This window comes from Balaenoptera physalus (genome assembly GCF_965194825.1).
Source record: "Balaenoptera physalus genome assembly, chromosome: 2".
Taxonomy (NCBI): domain Eukaryota; kingdom Metazoa; phylum Chordata; class Mammalia; order Artiodactyla; family Balaenopteridae; genus Balaenoptera; species Balaenoptera physalus.
Genome location: NC_138883.1, coordinates 27,156,573 through 27,168,927, shown reverse-complemented (window position 1 = coordinate 27,168,927; position 12,355 = coordinate 27,156,573). Strand labels below are relative to the sequence as shown.

General features: G+C 36.0%; 1 protein-coding gene across 19 annotated transcripts in view; it reads left to right on the top strand.

The window, feature by feature from the left end:
• TTLL5 (tubulin tyrosine ligase like 5) overlaps positions 1-12,355 on the top strand; it is a 302,833-nt gene that overhangs the window by 118,032 nt on the left and 172,446 nt on the right. For 13 of the 19 annotated variants that reach the window (XM_082451545.1, XM_082451547.1, XM_082451548.1 and 10 more), the window contains 5 exons: positions 315-418; positions 1,940-2,067; positions 4,564-4,647; positions 5,217-5,618; positions 12,168-12,355. In XM_082451545.1, coding sequence (XP_082307671.1) covers positions 315-418; positions 1,940-2,067; positions 4,564-4,647; positions 5,217-5,618; positions 12,168-12,355 — 906 coding nt within the window. The remainder of the gene's footprint in view (positions 1-314; positions 419-1,939; positions 2,068-4,563; positions 4,648-5,216; positions 5,619-12,167) is intronic. The other 6 variants (XM_082451546.1, XM_082451562.1, XM_082451556.1 and 3 more) reach the window with 3 other exon arrangements.

Genomic DNA, 12,355 nt, shown 5'->3' with positions numbered 1-12,355 from the left:
TTCTATTAATGGCTTCAAGTGTGACCACAGACATTACCAAGCTCTTTTTTCACTGGGCTACCTGAGTAAAAAGTAGAAACATGATAAAAATTTATATTTATTATGCAACTCTTACTTGGAAACTCTAAAATGTTTCATGAAATAATGACAGAAAATAATATATCAGATTTATAGGTGGCAAAAGTACATGGAGGAATTAAATGTCTTTACTATAAAGACAAATTAACCCAAGGGTATTGAAACCAGACGATGAAGTATGCATTTATCAGGAGTCAGTTTTATCTTGTTTTTCTGTGGGGTTGGGGACTGGATAGGAAACAGAACAAATGGCTGGAAAGAAATCGAAGAAGAAACTTGAGGAAGAAGAGGAAGATGGGGTGAATACGGAAAACTTTCAAGAGTTCATCAGACAAGCAAGGTAGAAGACATTCTTAATAAAAAGTATCTTATTCTGTCTTCCACACTGCCCCATTCATTCCCAGTAGCCCCTTGTTTCTAACATATGGATGTGAGTAAAATCACTCTTAGGAGAAGAAGGGTTTCATAGGCTTGATCTCTCCATATCTCAGCCAATTTTTGGCTGTTGTCATGGTTTTAGTTATCAAAACACTGCTGCTGGGCATCTGGGCTGTATTTCTAGACAGCTTCAAAGTACACACCACGCTAAGGGCTGAGGGAGCACTTCGGAAAGCTGAAGTTAGAGGTTCTAGTGTTTACTGGATCTGAATTTATCCCTGACCTACTGATGCAGTGGAGATGACCACATTTTGCCTACGTTGAGTGGGTTGAGGAATTGGCAGTTTCTCAGCACTGTGAGGGTTACGCCTAATGTATATAAAATAAAACAAGTCCTTCATGCTTAAGGTTAGCTCTTAGGGGTTGAAAAATCTCAGCATTCAGCTCTCTATCTTGATACAAATTAGCCAGGCCATTCTTTGCTACTTTGGAGACCTTGGGGTTTACTCTGAGATTCATAGGAGCAGTTTCCAAGGTTGTCATTACGGTGTATTCTGAAGATAGGATATAGGTTCTTTGTAATATTGCAGGAATATTTTGCTTATTTGAAGGCCACTTATCTGGAACATAGCCAGGCTCCAGGAAAAAAATGCAAAAGGCCGTTGAGGAGCTGCTGCAGATTTTACAAAATCCATGCCTAATATGTTTACTGGAAGAATTCTATGGGCCCTCATCTGTTTCCTTACACTTTTCATTTTGTGGATGTTCATAAAAAGTGCATATAATTTCAATATTTGAAGTGACCTAGAGACCATCTGGTTCAGTTTCCATTGTATAGATGGTTAGGGAAATCTTCCTTGGTTACGCTGGTGAGTTTCCGTATTTATGACAAAGTGGCTTCTTTAGTGAATATATTCCAATTATCTAGAAGTGGGGTGGACAAACTGCCAAGGACCAGATAATAAATATTCCAGACTTTGTGAGCTACATGTGGTCTTTATAGCATACTCTTCTTTAAAAATATGAAAACCATTCTTAGCTGGGAGCCATACAAAAACAGCCTGCTGGTCAAGGTTGGCCCACTGGCTGTAGTTGGTTGACCCCTGATTTAGAACATGGCTGTCCAATAGAACTTCCTGTGTTGTAGCTACTGAGTACTTGAAATGTGGCTTGTGTAACCAAGGAAATGAATCTTTAATTTTAATTCATTTAAATCTGAATAGTCACATGTGACTAGTGGCTACTATATTGGACAGTGCCGATCTAGAATATTCACTGTGGAATGAATAAAACCTTGTCACGCTTTAAATTTTTCAGACTGCTTCATTTATGTTTCTTTTTTACCATCTATTAATAGGGAGTTTCCAGCTTGTGCTTTTCGTTTTCCCCTTCTTCAGCTTACTCCATTTTCATAATAAAATCTGGTAGAAAGATTTTCCAGAACACCTTCCTGTTCTGACCATACTTTCTCTCCCCATTTCAGTGAGGCTGAACTGGAGGAGGTGTTGACTTTTTATACCCAAAAAAACAAGTCTGCAAGTGTCTTCCTGGGGACTCACTCAAAAAGTTCTAAAAACAGCAACAATCTTTCTGATAGCAGGGCAAAGGGTGGTAAGTATATTGGTTAATTAATGAAAAATAAGAAGAACAAGTGAAAAAATGAGATGTGCAAAGGGGAACCAAAAATATTATGTTGCCTAAGCACTAATAGACTGCAAGGTGGTAAAATTTTGCAGTGTGTGGGTAGGGGATGAGGAGGCCTTATATTTTTGTCCTAAAAGCGCAAGAGGGACATGGTCTAATTTTTTTTTTTTTCATGAAAATTAACATCAGAGGGCTGTTTTCAAGACAAGCTAATAATACCTAACCTTTAGTGAGCGCTCATATTACTGTCTACTGGACATGATCTTATTTTTTTACTTCTAAAAACCATATGGAGTAGGTGCTATTATAAAACTTCTCTACAGATGAGGGAACAGAGCTGAAAGAGACAGAGTAACTTGCTCAAGGGTGCCCTGCACCATACAGTGGAACAGGAATCTGAACTTTAGTCTGCCTGACTCAAAGCTTGTGCTCTTAACCTCTGTTCTTCTGCCTCTCCTAATGATCATTTCTCACTCCTGTTAAATTTTTTGGTTCCTCCAGCTCATCACCATTTGCATTTGGGGTAGGAGAATTCCTTGTTGTGTGGGACTATTCCATACCTGGTGGGATGTCTAATATCCATAGTCCCAAGCCCTAAATGCCACCACCTTCCTTCAGTCATTGTGATAACCCAACGTTCCCACGCATTTCAAAAATTTCTCACTGCTGGGGAACTCCATGATTGGGGATTTGGAATTGATGTGGACCAAACTATCTAGTTCATGTCATATGATCAAAAAATAGCAGCAATACTCAGTTATAAACAAAGCTTGTGCTTCAAGTGTAAGATTCATTTAAAATCTAGATGGAAGCATAAGAGATAGATAATCAATATACTAATTTTGTAGTATGCTAACCACTGGATTCAAAGATGTAGATTTCTTTGCTACTCTTAAGGCTATCATAGTCTAATGTGGAAAGAGCTGGGAAAATTGGTCATTTAAAATGTAGAGTGAGTTTTCCCAAGGAAACGGTGTTACTGTTTTAAAAACTGATTAGCTTCAGAGGTTAGTCTACAAAAACCTATTTACCTCACTGTATACTTAAAGTATTGTATTAGTAGAAATACTTCTGAGTCCAACCCTCTTCTCTGAGCTTTCCTAACTTACCTAAGTTCTAAAGCTAGTTTGTTTATCCGTTCATTCATTCCTTCTACATATTTTTAATGAACACTTATCATGTGTCAGACATTGTGATAGTTGCTAGAGATACAGGGACCAGGACTGTCACAGTTCTTGACTTTATAATATTTATTGCCTGCTGCATGAAGTTGGGTGAGTAAATACAGGAAGAAGGTTGGTAGGATCTCTGAAAAGATCCTCTAACAGTGTTGGGAAAGGGAGGCTGAGGAGTTTTTGTAATGAGGTTGGGGTAGGGAAAAGTGTGCTAGGCAGGGAAGTCCTAGCTTGGCATTCAGGTAGTAACTTCTCCCCTGGTAGTAATGGGGAAGCCCTAACAGCATGTACTAGCAGCACCTGTTTGTACAGATGCGTCCTCAGAAATTCTGGAGTTCATGTGTTAAGGACTACCTTTACATAATAATGTCTATACCTAGCAATACCAATCAAGAATAACTAGAGGGGCAGTAGGAAGGCCTCAATCAAGGGAACAACAGTATGACATTTGATAGTATCTGGACTCGTTTCAAACATGAGCAAACAAATGTGTGACAGTATTACCAGTGCTGGTGGTGATGGACAGAAGAGAATTCATATGTCCTTATTCTTTCATTCTGAAAGATGATCTGTAAAATGGCCTGTCTTAAGTTTTTGTATGAACCTGGCCCTTGAGAAAGATTTTTGGAATATTTCTCTAAGTATATGATTAGCTCTGGCTGTTCTGTTTCAAAATTCTGTAGTAGAAAAAAACCCTAATTTATTTTATTAGAGTGATTTTGTTATTCAATATACTGATCAATCTATCTAATAAGCAAACTCACTCAGCTTATTCAAGTAAAACTGAGGAGATTAAGATTCAGAGCTGTTGTAGTATCCAGGTATCATGCCAGCAAATATTGGGGCTGTTCTTTCTATCTCTTGGCAGTTGCCTGCTCCATATATATTATGACTTCTTCGCTCCACTGTGTACCACCGACCAGTTTGGTCTCTTAGCTCCCCAAGTCTGAATTCTTGACAGAGGCATCTTACTGCCCTTACTCATTTTCTTTCCCAGGCATGTCCTAGCTTGTTGGCATCCATGGATGGCTGCCCTGGGTTTTGGTATCTTTTCCTCATTCAGTTAGCTGGAGCTGGGGTTGGGGCTAGTTGGGAATCATTTGGTTGGTGTCCCACTCAACAGGGCTGTGGGCGTGGCCATCCTTGGAAAAGTGTGGTGAGAAATACAGTGGTTCCTAGCATTGATTACTAGTTGTGTTATATTTTGGAAACAAAATTATGTGTAGAGCAATGCTCTAGCATTTGATTAGTAACAGAGCCTAAGCTCAGTATTTATTTCTTATTTCAGATCACCCTGAAACGATGGAAGAAGTGAAAATAAAGCAGCCCAAGCAGCAACAAGCAACAGAAATTCACTCTGATAAATTAGCTCGTGAGTGACTTCAAACCTACATAGATTTGCTGCTCTCTGATAAATCTCTAAATGAAAAAAAGTCATCAGATATTAAATGATTTTCGGGCATGTGACATTACTCCAAAAAGCTCCTTTTCTTTGTTTTTCCTTTTCCCTTAGAATTTCCTTTTATCTACTGATAGCCTGTTATCCTTCCAAGGAATTTCTCACTTTCTTAATGTTTAAAATTCTGAGCACTTTTTTTTCTAGAAGGGTGAAAATCAGAGGGAAAGGAGTTAGCTGTCATTATCAGAAACTTTGTCCTGGTGCCCTAACGTTTGTAAAGCACCTGCTCTGGTTGATGGAGGTAGTCCCAACACCAGCTTTCAGAAGGGACTAAAAATAAACTGTTTCCATTGCCACATTGTCTGAGTGGGCAGTATTCATTAAGTTCATGATGAATCTCATTAAAGTTTGTATTTTTCATTATGTCTATTTCATGCTAAGATTATTTTGAGGTTTAAAAATGTTTGCTTCCTGTTTACATACAGAATTTACATTAATTTTCCCTAAAATCTGTTTTTGTTTGTTTGTTTTTATTTTAATAGGATTTACCACTTCAGCAGAAAAAGAGGCTAAATTAGTCTATACCAGTTCTTCCTCTGCTTCTTTCTCTGGTCCTGCTGCTACTCTTCTGCAGAAAATTCCCAACACCCATTCGTCATCTGTTATTACCACCTCTGACCTCTCACCAGGGCCAGGCCACCATTCTTCCGTATCTCAGATTCCTCCAGCTATCCCCAGCATGTCTCACCAGCCAGCAATTTTACTGAGCACGGTCCCTGACAGTGCTTCTCCCTCCATCCATCCTGGGACACAGAACGTACTGAGCCCCGCTGGCCTGCCGTGCTGTCGATCAGGCAGTTACACCATTGGCCCCTTTTCCTCTTTCCAAAGTGCTGCACACATCTATAGCCAGAAACTGGCTCGTCCCTCTTCAGCAAAGGCAGGTGAGTGAGAGAATGAAAGGCACTCCACAATGTCAGCTTCTCCCCAGCCCCAGTTAAAAAAGAATGCCATCTCTTCCCTTTGCCTTTTCTTTTGAAAGGTAAAGGGACACAGGGTGCATAGTTCTGATGTGACTAAGGAAGAGTCTTGCATTTGGTACAGTGACACTCATTCACTGATAAGAAATGAAACAACTTCTTTTAGGTGCTGGGGATTAAGAAATGAGTAAGACAAGGCTTCTATTTACTGGGAGCTTACAGCGTAGTCAAGAGATAATTGTGATATTTGTCTTTTTACTGTTGAGTTGTAAGTGTTCTTTATATATTCTGGGTACAAGTCCCTTGCCAGATACATGATTTAGAAGTATTTTCTCTCATTCTGTTGAGTATGTTTTTTCTAAGAATTTTATAGTTTAGGTCTTTTATCCATTTTGATGTAATTTTTGTATATGGTGTGGCATAAAGGTCTTAACATCTCTTTTTTTGCATGCGGTTGTTCAGTTGTCCCAGCACCTTTTGTTGAAAGGCTATTATTTTCCTGTTGAATTGTCTTGGCACTCTTGTCAAAAATCATTTAATCTTAAATATAAGGGTTTACTCCTGGAGTCTCAGTTCTGTTCCACTGATCTGTATATCTGCCCTTATGTGAGTACCACATTGTCTTCATTACTATAGCATTGTAGTAAGTTTTGAAATCACCAAGGGTGATTCTTCCATCTTTGTTCTTCTTTTTCATATTGTTTAGGCTATTCTGGATCCCTTGCATTTTCGTATGAACTTTAGGATCAGCTTGTCAATTTTTGCAAAAATAGGCAGATGGGATTTTGATAGGGATTGTGTTGAATTTGTAGATTAGTGAGTATCTTAACATTGGTCAGACTTTTAAACACCTGAGTAATATCCACGTTAAGGTGAGTTACAGTTAAGCTATGTTTTATAAATAACCAATCTATATGTCTTAATCATTGTCTGATTTCAAATGAAATGGATATTGTAATGTGGAGCTTGAATCAGAGATATGAAAGGGTCTACTTTAATAAGTCATCATATGAATATGTACATATCTGTGTATTAGTGCTAACTCTGAGTGATTGTTCTTATGATTTAATCTTCTAAAATCAATAATAATTATGTTCTGGTTTAAATTTTTTCTCCCATGTGAGAGAAATTCAGTAAGGTCAGTGTCTCCAGTACCTTGTTGTTGTCATCAAAACTTCTTTTTTAAACCTTCCTTTTTTTCATACCTTCTGCAGAGGAGGATAAGGAATGGAAGAAGCTAATCAGTTCAAAAATATTTCCTAATGTCCGTTGTGATTTCTTTCTTGACCCATGGATTGTTTATAAGTATATTGTTTAATCTTCACATAGTTGGCATTCTCTATTTTTTGTGATTGCTTTTTAGCTTATTTCCACTGTGGTCAAAGAACATATTCTGAATGGCTTAAACAGTAGTAGATAACAATATATAGTTGACAACAATATGCTTGACAACAATAATATCCTATAAGTGATTGGAATCAAATTTTTCTATGGTGATTGAATAGTTTGGGGATGAGATTAAGATGTTATTTTGAATTTAGACTTTTTCAAGATAAATATACAGTATCAAGTCTCAAAGGTCACCACTGAAAAAATTAAAATATGGAAATTTAGACATGTGGGAAGAAGAAAAATGGATTGGATCGGGGGAAACACCCACAAACATAGAAGCACACAAGCGCGACGCTTAGAAAATGCAAGAAATGGAAACTTAAAAGATGGTAAACCAAGTCCTAATATATCAAGAATCAAATAAATATAAATGGGCTGAACTTGTTAGAAGAGTGTCAGATTGAATTTTTTAAAAATCTAACTGTATGTTGTATACCAACGAAAGACACATGTAAAGATAAGGACGTGGAATGGTTGAGAGTAAAAGGATGAAGAAAGAAATACCATGTAAATACCAACCAGAATAAAGGTGGTGCTAATATATGCTAACTTAATTTAATATATATTAGCTTATATTAGGCTTTAAGAGAGAAAATTTTCTTAACAGATACAGAGAGTAATTACATAAAACAGAAAGTTTAGTTCAGCAGAAAGATAAAACAGTTCTAAGTGCAGCTAACAAAATAACCTCCAAATAAATAAAACAAAAATTGATACAACTAATGAGGAATCTACAAATCCACTGTCTTAGTGGGAGATTTCCACATATTTCTGTCCATTGTTAGTAGATACACAGATTTTGTAAATCAGCAAAGATAAAGAGAATTTGAAGAAGATGATAACTTTATCTATTGCTCATTCATAATACTCTGTACCCAATAATTAGAGAAAATACCTCCTCAAGCACACATGATACATTTATAATAAACAGTCATGTCCTACATCGTAAGACAACAGATTTCAAAGAATTGGTATCATACAGCCACATTCTCTGTCCACACTGCAATTAAATTGAATGTCAACAGCAATGATACATAACAGATCCTTATGTATTTCAAAATTTAAAAGAATTCAGAGAAGAGATCATATGGAAATAAATGTAAAACTATTAGAATTGAAAGACAGTGAAAAAACTTCATGTTCAGATGTGTGGAGAGCAATGAAAAACAGTATTTGGAGGGAAATTTACTGCCTTAAATACTTATATTTGAAAAGAAGAAAGGCTAAAAATTAATGTGCTAAATATCTGATTTCAGATGTTATAAAAACAGCAATATTATATATCTAAATAAAGGAGAAAGAGCGATAAGAGTAAAGATAAAAATCAAAGACAAGAGTAAAAATTACAGAATTCAAAAATACAGTAGAGAAAATATCAGAGCCAAAAGTTCTTTGAAAAGCCTAAGAAGGTGGACAAACCTCTGGTGAGACCGATCAGGAAAAGAGAGAAGATATGGATAAATAATATAAGGAATGAAAAGCAGACAGAAAATACAAATGTAGCATAGGTGACAAAAATATTAGAATACTGTTAACCACTTTATTCCAATGTAATTGAAAACCTATGCAAAGTGGATGACGCCTACAAAAGTAAGTAAAATTGGTTCAAGAAGATGAAGAGGGACTTCCCTGGTGGTCCAGTGGTTAAGACTCCGCGTTCCCAGTGCAGGGGGTCCGGGTTCGATCCCTGGTCAAGGAACTAGATCCCACATGCATGCCGCAACTAAGATCCCGCATGCCGCACCTAAAAAGATCCCGCACACGGCAACGAAGATCCCGCGTGCCCCAACTAAGACCTGGCTCAGCCAAATAAATAAATAAATATTTTTTTTAAAAAAAGAAAAAAAATTATTAAAAAGAAAAAAAAGAAGATGAAGAAAGTCTGAATGGTCCTGTAACTATTAAAATAAGTTATACAGTAGTTTAAAAATCTCACAAAGAAAACTTGAGGCCCAGATGGTTTTATAGATAAGTATTGACAATCTTTCAAGGGAAAAATAATTCCAATCTTAAACTCTTCTAGAGCATGGAAAAAGAAACAACAGTAATAACTCTGTGCGGCTAGTTTAATCTTGATAACAAAACCAATTAAGGACAGTATTAGGGAAATTGTAGATCAGCTTCATTTATGAACACCAATGCAAAAATTCTAATCAAAATATGAGCCAGCCACATCTAGCAACATATGAGAGAGATTAGATCCCATGAACAAGTTTATCCAAGGAATACAGAAGGGGTTTAACAGTAGAAAATCTATAAATGTCGTTTGTCACATCAGCAGATTAAAGGAGAAAAACTGTATTTATCCTCTTAGTAGATGCAGAAAAAGAATTTGGTAAAATTCTGTACTCGTTCATGATAATAACTCTCAGCATACTAGGAAGAGAAGGAAACCCTCTTTATTGAAAAAGGGTGTCTGCCAAAATCTCACGAGAGATATCAGTGTAAATGGGGAAATGTCGAAAGCATTCCTTCTAAGGTTAAGAGCAAGAAGAGGATGCCCACTGACATTTCTTCTATTCAGTGTTTTACTGGAGGTCAAGAGCCAGTATAATAAAACAAGAAAAAGAAATTAAAAGCATAAGGATCAAAAGGGAGGAAATAAAATTTATTTATTTGCAGATAATATGTTATCTACATAGAAAACTGAAAATAAGCTACAGATACACTTGTGGCATTAAGTACATTCACATTGTTGTACAACCACATCACCAAGAGAACAACATGCATAAAAATGATAAGCTATCTAGGGATAAATTTAGGAAAGACTTTTATAAGGAAATTTGATAAGACTTTGTTTAGAGACAGAGAAAACCTAAATAAATGAATAAATAGAATGTGCATGGATAGGAAGACTTAATATCATAAATGTTTCAGTTCTCATCAAATTGATCTCTGGATTCAATACAGGTTCCAACCAAAATCTCAAGTTTTGTTGTTGTACTTGACAAGCCAATTCTAAAATGATAATGGATAGGCAAAAGACCAAGGATAGTGAGAACTCACTGAAGAAGAAAAAAGGGTGGAGGAGTATCTTATTAAGAATATAAAGATATGATCATTAAGAAAATATAGTATCTGAAAAGGTACAAAGTGACCAGTGGAGCAGAATAGAAAGTTGGAAGCAATCATACAGATAGATGAAAGTTTGATATATGACAGATGGCATTGCAGACAGTGGAAAACGATGCATTTCTCGATAAATGATGCTGGGATAATTGGTTATCCATACAGGAAGAAAAGTGAAATTAGATCTCTGCCTCATACTATCCATATAATCACTTCCAGGTGCAAAACTTTAAACTTCTAGAATAGAATAAGGGAGACCATCTTTAACACCTTATTGTAGGAAACAAAAGTAAAAACATAAGCAAGATTCCTTCAGTAAGAAAAAGACAACCCAACAGTGGTGTCAGAAAAGAGGTAACATGTGCTCAACATCATTATTAATCAGATGAATATAAATGAAGACTGCAGTGAGATTTTACACCCTCTTAAAAGAGGGAAGAATTAAGATACTTGACAGTACTAAGTGTTGGAGGGGATGTGGATCAGCAGGAGTGCTTATATTTTGTGGTAGTGTATCACATACATTTGAAAATTCACATAAATTTGAAAATTGTTGTTATCACATACATTTGAAAATTCACATAAATTTGAAAATTCACATAAATTTGAAAATTCACATGAATTTGAAAATTGTTACCACATACATTTGAAAATTCACATAAATTTGAAAATTGTTGTTATCACATACATTTGAAAATTCACACACTCTGTGACTCAACTCCTAGCCGTATACACAACAGAAGTTCTTCCACATGTGCACCAGGACATGTATGCAAGAGTGTTCACAACTGCACTGTTTGTAATAGCGATAAGCTTGAAATAGCCAAAACAGCCGTTAATGAGGGAATAGAAAAATAAGTTGTAATGTATTTCCAAAATGGAATACCAAGCAGCGGATAAAGTTAATCAATTTCAGCTATACTTAGAAAGGATAAATCTCGGAAGTATGGTATTGAGTAACAAAAGCAAGTCCCAGGAAATTACTACAATAGATACCATTTTTATAGAGCTCAAAAACAAACAAAATTAACTGTATTTTGTTTAAGTATGCATACACAAACACACACAGAAACAAAGAATAAAACTATATTTTAAAAAAAAGAAGTGGGTGAATGATAAGGGAAGATTAAGGATGAGGAGGAACACATGGGTTGATAATGTTAATGTGACTCTTGAGTTGGGTAGTCAGTTCATTATAATATGTTTTCTAACTTCTACATCAATTGTAAATAGTATTTGGTATGTGTCAAATAACATAATAAACATGAAAAAATATAGATTTTTTAAAAGTAGTGTCACCAAATTGTATATACAGAATGATGGTGGTTATATAAGCATTAATAAGACAGAAAGGAAACACATTAAAGTGTTTCCACTTTTCTGCGTTTTTAATATTTTTTCAATGGGTTGTGTGACTTTTATCATAGAAAAAATATTAACCTTGATTTTATATTAAATAATTTCATTGTGCCAGTATTTCAGTGCTCGGAAATAATAGAATTCTGTGATATTATAGTTGAAAGAAGAAAATTGAAATCTGACAGGAAAATCAATTGAAATTTTATAATATAGGATTATTGCTGTTTTTCCAAATATACTCAGTTTTGCTTTTATCCTTCTTTCCTTTTTGAGCTCTGTAAGAAGGATTGTGGATGATTTGACAGTGTGTGCCGTAAACTACTGACAAGTACAGTCACATAACAAGGAAATCAAGAATTATAATGAGTTTCAAGGCTACACATTTTTTATTCATTAATTCTAGGATCAATTATTCCCCACTACATATGATGAAAATTCTTTTTTTGCGAAGGATTCATAGTATGCAAAAACACAGTAATAAATGCATGTAACAATTTGGTGGTAGGAAGAGTTTCTAGAGTATGGTAAGGATTGATTTTTACTTTTGTGAGCATCTGAGGATAGTTTACTGCTCCTTATGTTGTCAGAGATCCCTAGGAGTCAGTAAAGTATCTGTTGGCTGAGATTTTGCTGTCATCATCCTAAGTTTTTCAGGGCTTTTTTCCTAAGGGGATGAAAACTTCTCTTTTTTAGCAGGTTCATGCCGTCCAAACAAGCAACATTCAGGAGTAGCCAAAACACAGAAGGAGGGAGAAGATGGCTCCTCATACAGCAGACGGTACGACCCAAGTACGGTTACGGCTGAACTTCAGCGGCTAGCTGAGAAGCAGGCAGCAAGGCAGTATTCTCCATCCCCTCACGTCGGTCTCCTCACCCAGCAG